This window comes from Mustela nigripes, chromosome 9 (genome assembly GCF_022355385.1).
Source record: "Mustela nigripes isolate SB6536 chromosome 9, MUSNIG.SB6536, whole genome shotgun sequence".
Classification (NCBI taxonomy): Eukaryota; Metazoa; Chordata; class Mammalia; order Carnivora; family Mustelidae; genus Mustela; species Mustela nigripes.
In genome coordinates this window covers 78740757-78753884 of record NC_081565.1, presented here as the reverse complement: position 1 = coordinate 78753884, position 13128 = coordinate 78740757, and the positions used below count along the sequence as shown (strand labels likewise).

The 13128-nt window shown below is 43.4% G+C and overlaps 2 protein-coding genes across 2 annotated transcripts in view; one reads left to right on the top strand and one right to left on the bottom strand.

Moving 5' to 3' along the window:
* ABHD17B (abhydrolase domain containing 17B, depalmitoylase) overlaps positions 1–453 on the bottom strand; it is a 54909-nt gene extending 54456 nt beyond the window's left edge. Inside the window, exon 1 of the mRNA XM_059411864.1 lies at positions 370–453. The gene's annotated coding sequence lies outside the window, so the exon portion shown is untranslated. The remainder of the gene's footprint in view (positions 1–369) is intronic.
* Positions 454–1057: 604 nt separating this feature from the next.
* The window catches only part of C9H9orf85 (chromosome 9 C9orf85 homolog), a 66348-nt gene continuing 54277 nt past the window's right edge, over positions 1058–13128 (top strand). Inside the window, exon 1 of the mRNA XM_059411866.1 lies at positions 1058–1554. Within this exon, the coding sequence (XP_059267849.1) occupies positions 1453–1554 (102 nt within the window). The 5' untranslated portion in view covers positions 1058–1452. The remainder of the gene's footprint in view (positions 1555–13128) is intronic.

The following is a 13128-nucleotide window of genomic DNA, read 5'->3' as shown; positions in this document are numbered from 1 at the left end:
GAGCGGAGCAAAACAAGTGAACCGAGCGCCTTCTCCCGCGAGGAGGACCCCAGACCTTTCTCCCAGTCCGGCTTTCCGGCTCCCTCCCGCCCCCAGACTCCCGCAGCCTCCCGGCTCGCACGGACTCTCCCGCCTCTCCCCTCCACGGAACCGCCAGCGAAGCCGCTCCAAACCAGACCCGATCCGAAGCGGCTTCCCCGGAGCCTTGCGCCGCCGCCGAGAGGGATCCCGGTCGCCAACAACAAAGACGCCTCCCGTTCCCCTCCCCCCGCCCGGCCCGGGTTCGTCCCTCCCGCGCTGCGGCTCCGGGCCTAGCGCCCCCTCCCCGAGCCCGGCCGCCGGGCCCGGCCCGCCGCGGCCCCCACGCACCTGCACCTGAGGGGCCGCGGCCAAGGTGTCGGGAAGAAAGGGCCGCGAGAGAGCCTCTGCCGCCGCGCTGTCCTCCACAAGGTGCGACCCACGTTGCTGCCGCCGCCGCCGCCGGACTCTCCCGGCCTGCGGGCGGGCGCGGCCGAGGAGGGGGGACGAGGGCTGCAGCCCCCGGCGCCGGGACGACGAAGGACGGCGGCGCCCGAGGGGGCCGGCTCGCGCTCTGGAGTCTCGCCTCGCGCCGGCGCTGCTCCTCCACACGGGCTCGCGTTCTGCTGACTAACGGCCCCGGCGCGAGGCTCTGGAGCGGCCGTCGCCGTCGGCGGCTCTCGGGCCTCACGTCCCGCGCGGCCGTGGTCGCAGCCGCCGCCGCCACCTCCCTTTCTGGCACTGCAGACACCAGCCAAACCCAGCCAGGTCTTTCTTCTCTTTAATCCTCCTTTCTTTGCTCCTCCTCAGCCTGCCACCACGAGGCGAGCTTTGGTGGCGGGAGGAAGGCTGGAAGGGAACCGAGGGGACGAGCAGAAGGCTCGCTGAAGCAGGACTTGGTCACTGACTGGAGGAAGATGCCAAGCTGACCCGGGTTCCAGCCTGCGAGCGGGCCGGGGGAGGGACGCAGCACAGCTTAGCCGGACTTCAACCAATCACAAGCCGCCCAGCGGAGTCGGGCGCCGGGAGAGGCTGAGCTACGTCGGCAGGAGGCGGGGATTGCGGAAAAGGAGAACCAATAAAGGCAAAGGTTCCTTGCCCCTCCGCCTTGATGGACTGCCACGTTCGGACCAATGGGGGAATTCTCGCTTCGCAGGAAGCGGGATTTAGACGCCGGGTTTGAGAGAGGTTGCGCGGAGCGGGGGATGGGTCGAGACTGGGCCGCGTGGAAGAACCTTGAGGGTTTTGACAGATGAGAGGGAGTCTTTTGACCTCCGCGGCGAGTCACGTGGGCTGACGGGGGCGGGGGCGGAAAGGCCGGATAAGTTCCTTCCGGGTCAGTGACAGAAGCGTGGACTCCGTGGGGCCGTTCCTGGCGTCTTCGTCTTCCCCGCGTCCTCCCTGTACCGGCGCGAGGTGATTGTGGTTTCCACGATGAGCTCCCAGAAAGGGAACGTGGCTCGTTCCAGGCCTCAGAGGCACCAGAATACGTTTAGCTTCAGAAACGACAAGTTTGATAAGAGTGTTCAGACCAAGGTAGGAACCTGCCTGTTGCACCCAATCTGACTCTAGGAAGGAATGGTTCGTCGAAGGGGAGAGAGGACAGGAGGAGTTGGGAGGGAGCGACTGTGGACCGCAGCCCAGAGGTAGTTCTGGCCGCAGCGCAACCTTTTCTGAAACGGTATTCCCACGCCCTTTCTTTGACCTGGACGTGTTATCTCCTCATAAGTATATTTGGCCGTCAGCATTTAACCAGTTACACGGACCGAACGGGACCCTCGTCAGACCCCAAATGCGAGTGGAGAATCGAGTCGCTGATCGGTTCCCGTCTGGAGCACGTATTAGCAGTAAGAAACGAGCACGAGTGTCAAGAGTTTGCACCGTGGTTGTGCGGCCGCTATTTTTCTCTGTGGAAACTACAAGCCCAGAGGTTTGTAGGGAGAATGTGAAGGATTTAAGAACTCTTCGCCCCAGGATCCTCACCAACATAATTCGCCTTTTTTTGTAAGATTGTTTTGAGGATCAGGTCATTTGGCTAACGTAAAGATGCTTGTTTTGTTGGTTATAAAGTAATTTACTTTTTTAGGAGGGTTTCTGTGACCTGGAAGAAAATTCAGAGTTCTGTTGGGAGGCTAAGCCGAATGACGTATGCCTTGCGCTGGGTCGTAATAAGTGTCCATTAGGTGAATTAGTTTATCAACATTGGGAAAGAAAGCAAAGCAAACTGTTTATAGTAATCTGCGATCACCTTTTCTTTTTCTCTCTCTTCACTTATTTACCTTCCAAATATTTGATGAGCACCTTCCAAGTACAAAACCCCATGCTCCTGTGTTTGCAGTGTTAAAAAGAGTTGACTCTGTCCTCAAGGAGCTTATAGTCTGCTGGGTCATCGGACAACAGGCAAGCACAGAGATAGGTAACTACAGATTATGATAAACTCTAATGAAGTGCAAGATAGCTCAGTAAGGAAGAGTAGGAGGGATATCTTCAGTTGGGTGCTCAAAGGACCTCTCCTTTTCCTTATTTAGGTTCACATTCAGATGGAAAACCTGGGGAAGCGTTTGGGAGGACTTTCCCAAGCTTGTGCTCATTAATCCGTAAGCCAATATAAAAAGCTGTGCTATTCCAAGTAGATGTTTTCTTGTCCTGTCCATTTGCTCTGAGCTTTTGCACAAGCATTTAATTCTGATTGGTTTTCATCAGATCATAAAAAGCAGTTTTAATAAATATTTAGCTATAGTGTAGCTTCCTCTGCCTCTTACAGTTTTAAGTGTAAGACTTCTTGACCTTGTACTTCTTGTATTTTTTCATTGTTCATTTCCTTGGTTCCCTAACAACCATGTCATTTCCCTCTTAAATCTTCTTAGGAGTCCCAAATTCAGTCACTAAGTTTCATTTTACAACTTTTACCATCAATTTCTTTGCCTCTTTTAAATTGTCGGGAAGTTCATTTGTCCATTGGTAGAAGAAGCAGGTATTTTGTTATTGGAGAATCTGACCAAAACTTCAAGAAATGTTTTACTGAGGAAGGATTGGGTTGATCGTTCATCTTCCTAATGAAGAAATACTAATTGGCTGTTCTTAGCAAATCCTTGAGCCAGCTGTTAGATGTCAGAAACATCTAACCCGTCTTCATTCCTGTGCGTTGTACCAGAAAGCTGTTTGATTCAGTGCCATCCGACAAAGGAGTGGTGAGAGTGCATGGTTCTCTAGCTCTCCCTAAAGGACTGCAGTGATGACAATTGCCTATTTATATCTCATGAGTTTGTAGGAGTCCTGCGTGATAGTTTCCCTTTTTTCCTAACCAGTTGGATAATGATAGATGTTTTATTGGGAGGTTTGTCTAAGTAAAGCACCCATTCTCAAAAGGACACAGCTCATAGCTGTCTTCATATGTTGAGTATATTCCAGAAGAAGAGGGAAGCTTATTCTGTAGCCTTCCAGATGGCCAAATTTGAACCAAAAGGTTAAAGTTACAGAGAGATCTCAGCTGAATATAAGAGAGTGGTCCAACAGAAGCATGCACTAGGATTTTGTAAACTCCCTTTCACTTGGTTTACTTAGAAGAGGACTCCATGGCCATTGGCCTGCAGTGTCCTCTCATGACTTGTTGAGATGGGAAAAGGTTTAATCTCTTCCAGTTGTTTAGTACTAAAATGTTAATTGTATCAAGACTGCCTTATGTCCCTTTCTGGAAAGGCAGTGATGTGTAATGAAAAGAACGCTGGACTAGGGAAAAGATCAACTAATTTTAACGTCAGTTCTGTTCTTTCTTTTGCTTTGTGGTATTAAGCAATTTACCTCTAGCTTTTAATGTACAGTATGGGGTTGTTACTATCTGTTGTCTTATTTACCTCTCAAGATTGTTATAGGGATCATTACAAAAATATCTTTGACAAATAGTGATACAAATATGAACTGAGCCTAAAGCATATGGTAATTTATGTAGACTTGAAGTTGCTCAAAGCAATTAATTAAAAAAAATGTATACTTCTTGGAGAATATTGAAAACAGAGAAATGTTTAAAGTCCAAAATTCAAAGTACTTTTTCCCAGTCCTATTCCTCTTCAAATGTAGTCACTATTAAATTTCTTTGTTTTGTTAACGTGCTCGCTTCTGCAGCACATATACTAAAATTGGAACAATTTTTTTTCGTTATCAACTTGTGTATGTTTTTAGGTGTCTTTGCACAATATAGTATATATGTAATAAAGTACATTTTTTTCTTTCTCATTCAATTAAAGTAGGAATGTCAGAGTACAAATATTAAGTTATTCTTTTTAATGGCTGTCTAATATAATATAAATGTAGAGTACCTTACTTTCCTGGTAGTAATACTTAGATTGTTTTCAGTTTTCCACTATAGCAAAGCTGCAGTAAAATTCGTGGACTCACATATTTGTTCCACATCTATTACCTGGCACGAAACATTGTGCTAGATGCTGGAGTATAGAGTTGAGCATAATATAATTTGGTGGGTAAGATAAAAGTAGTAAATAATTTTTCAGGTTCGTTAATAGGAATTACAGTAAGGGTGATGAAGAAAGAGTCTAAGGAAAGCTGAGGGTTTGAAACAGGAAGTTTTTTTTTTTTTTAAGATTTTTAATTTTTTCCATTTGAGAGAGAGAGAGAGAGAGAAAGCACAAGCAGAGGGAGCAGCAGGCAGAGAGGGAGAAGCAGACTTCCTGCTGAGCAGGGAGCCTGATGTGATGTGGGGCTCAATCTCAGAACCCTGAGATCATGAACTGAGCTGAAGGCAGAGGTTAAACCGGCTGAGCTACCCAGGTACCTCTAACAGAAAGTCTTGATTGAGTTTAAAGGCTTAAAGAAGGCTTCCCTGAGATATAAGGAATAGAGAGCATTTAACTAAATGAAATGGGAAGACCATATATCCTTCTTCTTAAGAATACTATTTGTTTTATATATGTAGTTAGTGTTGTTTTTATTAGCATTTCCCAAAGTGCCCCAGGATCACATCTTCTCGATAAAGCAGGAGTCAGTTTCATGGTTCAGTTACTTTGGAAATAGTACATTCTGGGTCTCAATGTAGGGTTCATAGTGTGCTTTGGCATAGTGGCTACAACACTGAGCAGTTTCGCAGTTTCAAAAAAATTATTTAACCAAAATTTGCTTGATTATGGAACCCTTTGGTTTACATAATGCCTACTGAATTTGAACTAATTTTTGGAGGAACGCACTCATTTGGGGAAACTCTGGTCTTTGACTTCAAATGGAAAAAGAAAATGAAAATCTGAGGCTGTACTCTCTAAATTGTTTTGGAGGGGCGCCTGGGTGGCTCTGGGCTAAAACCTCTGCCTTCGGCTCAGGTCATAATCCCAGGGTCCTGGGTCCTGGGATTGAGCCCCGCATTGGGCTCTCTGCTCAGCAGGGAGCTTGCTTCCCTCTCAATCTCTCTGCCTGCCTCTCTGCCTACTTGTAATCTTTGTCTGTCAAATAATTAAAATCTTTAAAAATAAATAAATAAATGGTTTTGGAAGTAAAGTTTTGTTATCAAAAATAGACATATGGATCAGTGGAACATTAAATAGAGTGACCAGAAATAGATCCTCAACTCTATGGTCAACTACTCTTTGACAAAGCAGGAAAGAATGTCCAATGGAAAAAAGACAGTCTCTTCAACAAATGGTGTTGGGAAAATTGGATAGCCACATGCAGAAGAATGAAATTGGACCATTTCCCTACACTACACACAAATATAGACTCCAAATTGATGGAAGACCTCAATGTGAGAAAGAAATCCATCAAAATCCTTGAGGAGAACACAGGCAGCAACCTCTTCAACCTCAGTCACAGCAACTTCTTCCTAGAAACATTGCCAAAGGCAAGGGAAGCAAGGGCAAAAATGAACAATTGGGACTTCATCAAGATCAAAAGTTTTTGCACAGCAAAGGAAACAAAACCAAAAGACAGCTGACAGAATGGAAGAAGATATTTGCAAAGGACATATGAGATAAAGGGCTAGTACCCAAAATCTATAAAAAACTTATCAAACTTAACACCCAAAGAACAAATAATCCAATCAAGAAATGGGCAGAATACATGAACAGACATTTCTCCAAAGAAGACCTCCAGATAGCCAACAGACACATGAAAAAGTGCTCCACATCACTTAGCATCAGGGAAATAAAAATCAAAACCACAATGAGATACCACCTCACACCAGTCAGAATGGCTAAAATTAACAAGTCAGGAAAGGACAGATGCTGGCAAGGATGCAGAGAAAGTGGTACCCTTTACACTGTTGGTGGGAATGCAAGCTGGTGAAACCACTCTGGAAAAACAACATGGAGGTTCCTCAAAAAGTTTAATATAGAGCTACCCCATGACCCAGCCAATTGCATTACTGGGTATTTACCCTAAAGATACAAATGTTGTGATCCGAAGGAGCACGTGCACCCAAATGTTTATAGCAGCAATGTCCACAATAGCTAAACTATGGAAAGAACCTAGATGTCCCATCAACAGATGAATAGATAAAGAAGATGTGAGGTGTGTGGAATACACCATGGAATGGAATACTATGCAGCCATCAAAAGAAATGAAATCTTGCCATTTGCAACAACATGGATGGAACTAGAGGGTATTATGCTGAGTGAAATAAGTCAATCAGAGAAAGATAATTATATGATCTCCCTGATATGAGGAATTTGAGAGGCAAAGTGGGGGGTTTGGAGAGTAGGGAAAGGAAAAAATGAAACAAGATGGGCTTGGGAGGGAGACAAACTATAAGAGACTCAATCTCATAAAACAAACAGAAGGTTTCTGGGGATAGGGGGGTAGGGAGTGAGTGGTTGGGTTATGGACATTATGGAGGGTGTTATGTGCTATGGTGAGCGCTGGGAAATGTGTAAGCCTGACGATTCACAGACCTGTACCCCTGGGGCTAATCATACATTATATGTTAATTAAAAAAGAAAATAAAAACAATGAAAAAAGTTTTGTTATCAATAGCTAGTATTTATATTTTTAAATGTGTTAGCCACTATGCATACTTTATGTACATCATCTAATTTTGAACTTTAAAATAACCCTAAGGGATGCCTGGGTGATGCAGTCAGTTGAGCATCCAACTCTTTTTTTCTTTAAGATTTTATTTATTTATTTGGGACACAGAGAGAGAGAGAGAGAGAGAGAGAGCACACAGGGAAGGGCAAAGGGAGAAGCAGAGTCCTGCTGCACAGGGAGCTCAATGTGAGGCTCTATCCCAGGACCCCAAGATCATGACATGATTGGAAGGCAGACATTTAACCAACTGAATCACCCAGGTGCCCCTGAGCATCCAACTCGTGATTTCAGTTCAAGGCATGGTCTTGGGGTCTTGGGATTGAGCCCCACGTTGGGCTTGCACTTGGTACAGAATCGGCTGGGATTCTCTCTCCCTCTGCACCTTGCCCCAGCTCATGCATGCATATTCTCTCTCTCTCAAATAAATAAATAAAATCTTTTTTTAAAAAATGACTCTAAGATAGATGCAATAATTATCTTATTCTGCATATTGGAAAGTGAGGACTTAGTGGTAAATGATATACCTACCCAAGTTATGTAACTAACACATGGCTAGCCATTGATTAGGTGATGTCTGTGCTCAGAGATCTCCAAGACAAGTAATTCAACACCCCTTTTTGTATATGTGTGTTGTAGTGGCAGTTGTTGTCTTTAAGTAACCTCTACTCTCAGTGTGGGGCTCCAACTCACTACTCTTGAGATCAAGAGTTGAATGCTCCATTGACTGAGCCAGCCAGGTGCGCCAGTGTTGTTGTTCCTCTGTGTGTGTGTGTGTGTGTGTGTTTTGTTTTGTTTTATTTATTTATTTTTTTCAATGTTGTTTTTTAATAGTGCATTTTTGTGGGTACTAGAAGCAGTGTGACACCACATTAGGGTCAGAACAGAGATGTACTTTATCACCACTGCCCCTAAACACTTCCTGTTTGAAATATTGCAGAGAAAGGGTCTCTCCTCACAAGGTGTGATTGCCTGTGGTGTCACATATCACAGATGTGGGCTCCTTGGAGTGGGTCCCATTTATTCAGCCAGGGCTCTGTGGCAGAGGTGGGGCTCCTTTCATTCCCTTACCGTGATGCTTATACAGTCAAATCACTCAGTTTCTGGTTAGGCAGGAAGCTGTTTAAAGTGATATGATTACATTTACAGCAGAACAGGATTCTGTGTTTACCAGCAACTTTATTCACAATAGCCAAAAACTGGGAAAAACCCCACAAACACCGAAATATCTACCAACAGGAAAATAGATAAGCAAATTGTGTCAGTCATACCATGGGCTGCTACTCTGCTATTGGAAAAAAAAAAAAAAGACTACTAACCATTTTTTGCATGTATTGCATGCATTGTGGACGAATCTCAGAAATGTGTGAAAGGAAAGGAACCAAGTACTTCTTCCGTCTATAGAAATCAGAGCAGTAGTTGCTTTTGGTGCAGGGGGTGGGGGGATTGATTGGAAGGGACTCAGTAAAACTTTCTGGAATGATGGAAATGTGAAGATCACAAGAGGGAATACATTTATTAGAATCACTGAATTGTGCTTTAGAATTTGTGCTTGAGGGGTACCTGGGTGGTTCAGTCCATTACGTGTCGATCTCTTGATTTTGGCTTAGGCCATGATCTCATGGGTCAGGAGATTGAGCCCTGCATCAGGCTCTGCACTCAACATGGAGTCTGCTTGAAAGGTTCTCTCCTTGTGTCCCTCCCTTGCCTTTTGTTTGTGTTGTCTCTTGCTCTCAAATAAATATATAAATCTTTAAAACAAAATCTATGCATGATATCAATGTAAATTTTACCTCAGTTAAAAATAGATATTATAGGGGAGTCTGGGTGGCTCAGTTGGCTAAGTATCTGCCTTCAGCTCATGTCATGATTCAGGGTCCTGAGATCGAACACCATGTCAGGCTTCCTGCTTAATGGAAATCTGCTTTCTCTCTCCTCCTCGCTTGTGCTCTCTTTTTTTTTTTTTTTAATTTATTTGACAGAGAGACATCATAAATAGGCAGAGAGGCAGGCAGAGAGAGAGAGAGGAGGAAGCAGGTTCCCTGCTGAGCAGAGAGCCCGATGTGGGACTCGATCCCAGGACCCTGAGATCATGACCTGAGCCGAAGGCAGCGGCTTAACCCACTGAGCCACCCAGGCGCCCCTCGCTTGTGCTCTCTTGCTGTTTCTATCATTATCTGTCTCAAATAAATAAATAAAACTTTGAAAGTAAAGTAAAAATAGATATTGTGGCAAAACAACTGATTAACCACTTAGGTGTCATGAGGTTTTTTTGTTTGTTTGCTTTTTGTCTGAGGAAGGTGTAGAAATACTTCTTATATCAGTCTTTAAAAAAGAAGACAATTTTATTAACTTTTCCGGAAAAAAAACAAACAAGATAACATTCTAATATATTGAATATCTTAGCTAACCACAAGTCAGAATATTCTAATAATTGCATCCTTTATATATAAACACTAGTCATGACAGTTGAGTTTGTTTTTCTGTAAGAAAAGTAAAGATGATCATTACAAAGTGGATTTTGTGCATAAGATTATTGAGCTTGGGTCTCGTTTTTTTTCCTAGTTTCACTCTAGGAATTTTAGTATATGAATAAATATGATATCTGAATTTAGTATATGAATATACTAATTTAGTATATGAATAGATATTTTAGTATATGATTTAGTATATGAATAAATAATTAATAAATGAGTATATAATGGATAAGATCTTGTTGTGGAAAAGGATGTCCTGCTAGTGGTAAGGCTCATTTTGTCCAGATAGCTTAGAATCAAGTCTTAGGAGATTTTTTGTTCTATCTCCCTTCACCCAGAGCTATTTTTGCACTTTAGGGAACAGTCTCAGATTGGTTCAGGTAATCCCTGGTGTGAGTAATTTCCTTGTGAGTGATGAAGCACTAGTCATGGGAATAAAGGTTATTTCTCAATCAATTGGTGTCAACAATGAAGGTAAAACATCTGGGTAGTCATTGAATAAATCTGCAGTTGGATAGATACAGAAAATAATCCACTGTAGTTTCTAGCTAACCATCTCTGGGACTCTAGAGACCACCTGAGACTCCCTTTGATGTTTTTCCAAATTGGGAAATGTTCTTTGATAGATTCACCGATGCTGTCTATTAAATGGGTTTATCTTAAATCCATCCTGCCTCCAGTTGATTTGTAACTAAATTCAGCATGTTCATTTGACAAGGTGACAGTCTATGGTCTACTTTGCATTATGATACGCAGCGGGAATCTTTTTTTTTTTTTTTTTAAAGATTTTATTTATTTATTTAACAGAGAGAGAGAGAGAGAGAGATCACAAGCAGGCAGAGGAGGGGAGGGAAGCAGGCTCCCTGCTGAGCAGAGAGCCCAATGCAGGGCTCTATCCCAGGACCCTGGGATCATGACCTGAGCCAAAGGCAGAGACTTTAACCCACTGAGCCACCCAGGCGCCCCTGCATCAGGAGTCTTATACTCAGTAAAAGTCCTAGTGCTATGACACTCTTTACTTTTCCTTTCTGGTGTTTAGAAGTGTGGTATTCTTCTTATTATTTATCTTTTATTTTCTCTCGCTTTCACACAAAAATAATTCCATCCATGCGTGGGGATATTCCGTCTATCTACGTTCCCATGGTGCTTCCTCTTGAAGCCAATGAAGTGATTCAGCATGTTTCTTAAAATGAGGCTATAACAATATAATTGGTTTTTTTCTACATTGATCGTGTATTTTAGACATTTCATTTTATGTACATTTGTGTACAGTGACAACTGAAATTAATTTGTCTTGATTTGGTGTATTGTGTTAGGGGATAGTAGATTCCATTGGATTATGAAGTTTTATCATTATATTGTCAACACTTGTTTCTTCATAAAGTTGAGTATATACTGTCAGAAAAAGGATTCTCAGAATTCTTCATGCAGGTAAATTTGTTTATCTGAGAGAGAAAAAGTCATGATTTATATTAACTCTCCCCGAAGTGGGTCATTTTTCTGTTTAGAGAAACACTGTAGTAGGGAGTGGTGTGCAGTTGGACAGAGTACCCCAGGGCGGGCAGTTAGAGGCTGTTGAGGTATTTGTTATTTTAAGCCGTATCCACACTGCACAAGTGTTACTGGGAGGTCACAGGCAGGTGTGCAGAGAATCCTGCTTGTCCTCAGAACAGCCCCGTTGCCAGCTCACTCATCCTCAATTGTGGTTGCTCTTTTTCTCTCCGTGGACGTTTGTGAAAGGAAGAAATGAAATGAGAAGAGGATAAAGGAATAGCTAACATGCCTGAGATGCCTTTCTGAGATTTTCCTCACTCCCAGCCAAATAGCGCTTAAAGGTATTGAATGAACTAAACTTTCTTTCTCTGAGCTTCTTTTGAGGTGTGCGAGATCCTCTATGTGAAGGTAATTATCATTAGGATTCTTCCAATGCTAATTTAAACAAAAAGAAGACTGATTGGAAAGATCCCAAAGCTTAGAAAGGGTGTTTTCGTTGATCTTTTAGAGTCTGAGATTCCCACTGTTTTACTGGGAAATTTATTCTCATTTGGCTTTGTGCTTATCTTCACCAGACACAGTCTTCCAGCCTTCCAGGGCCCCTCCTCCAGCCCTTTTAGTTGGCCTCCTGGAATCAGTAGTTTGTTGTAATCAAATAGAGACATAGTGTTGAACAAAATTGCTTTCACTTTCTGCCCTACCTGACTATTCCCAGGAACTCTGTGTCCTTGTAGTCCTGAAGTGATGATGTTTGTTCCCCCACATCTTCAGCCCCAGTCCCACGTCCCATTTAGAACTCTTCCTCCCGTTTGCTGCTTCAGTCCATCTTTTTTTCCTTGCCCAAAACTCCCATATTTTTTGAAATACATGCCAGACTGTTTTCCCCTCTGGATCTGTCATTGTCTCCTGGTTATACGTCCTCATCAGCACCTGGTTCCCTGCCTTTCCACAGTTCCTGTCATCATACCTAGTGATTGCTACATCCCCGTGGGTAATCCAACATCTGATCTCTTAGCTTTTAGACCTCCTTCCACCCCCTTCAGGAACCTACTCCCATGGTCAACCTTAAACTTGCCCAGTGCCAGTAACTGCTCCACTTACAAACTTTTTAGAAAAATAGATCACTACCATCTACTTATCTAGTTTCCTCATCTCTCAAATATATGTTTGAACTCCCTTAGGTGCTCCTGTGCATTAACTTTTCTGCTTTTTACTGTACCCCATTTATGTCTTTTTCCCCCTCCCTTATCTAGCTCAGAGTTCATGTTTTATCAATATACCTTTCTCTTCTTGCTTATACCTCAGCAGCGTTATTCCTCTTTCCCTCTGTGGTACATGCCTGATGGAACCCCTGCTTCAAGCCAGTTTTCTCTTCACCATGACATCAACCAAACCACCTGCATCTGTACCCATATAGTCTGCCTTCCTGTGACAGTGGATGAAATGGCTGTCCTTCCTGAAGACTAGGCCCTCTGCTTGCACCCTGGAGCTCATTGTCTACCTAAGGATTTAAAGTACTAGGGCTCCTCTTTTGTCCTAGTTGTTCTACATCATCAGTCTTTCCATCTCCAATGGAGTCTTAACTTCTTTTTTTTTTTTTTAATATTTTATTTATTTATTTGACAGACAGAAATCACAAGTAGGCAGAGAGGCAGGCAGAGAGAGGAGGAAGCAGGCTCCCTGCTGAGCAAAGAGCCCGATGATGCGGGGCTTGATCCCAGGACCCTGGGATCATGACCTGAGCCGAAGGCAGGGGCTTTAGCCCACTGAGCCACCCAGGCGCCCCTTGGGTTATTTAAATTTAAGGAAAAAAAAAAAAAAAAAAAAAACCCAGACTCTTCTTAGCTTTCTTCTTCTCCATGGAAAAGCTCCTGGTTCTCAACTTCTTTACATCCATGGCTTCCATCCCTGCACAAACAGTATTTGTACTCATTTTTGAGTACTCATCATTGAGCATAGTTTTTGTACTCAACTGTTTTATACTCATAGAATCCCTTTTGTCAAGTCACTGATGTCTGTGTTGCCAAATCCTAGGTTAATAATGCTCCGTTCCCCTTTCTCAATCACTTAGTATCACTGCCTCTTGAACGCTTATCCGAATTCAGCTCAGTCCATG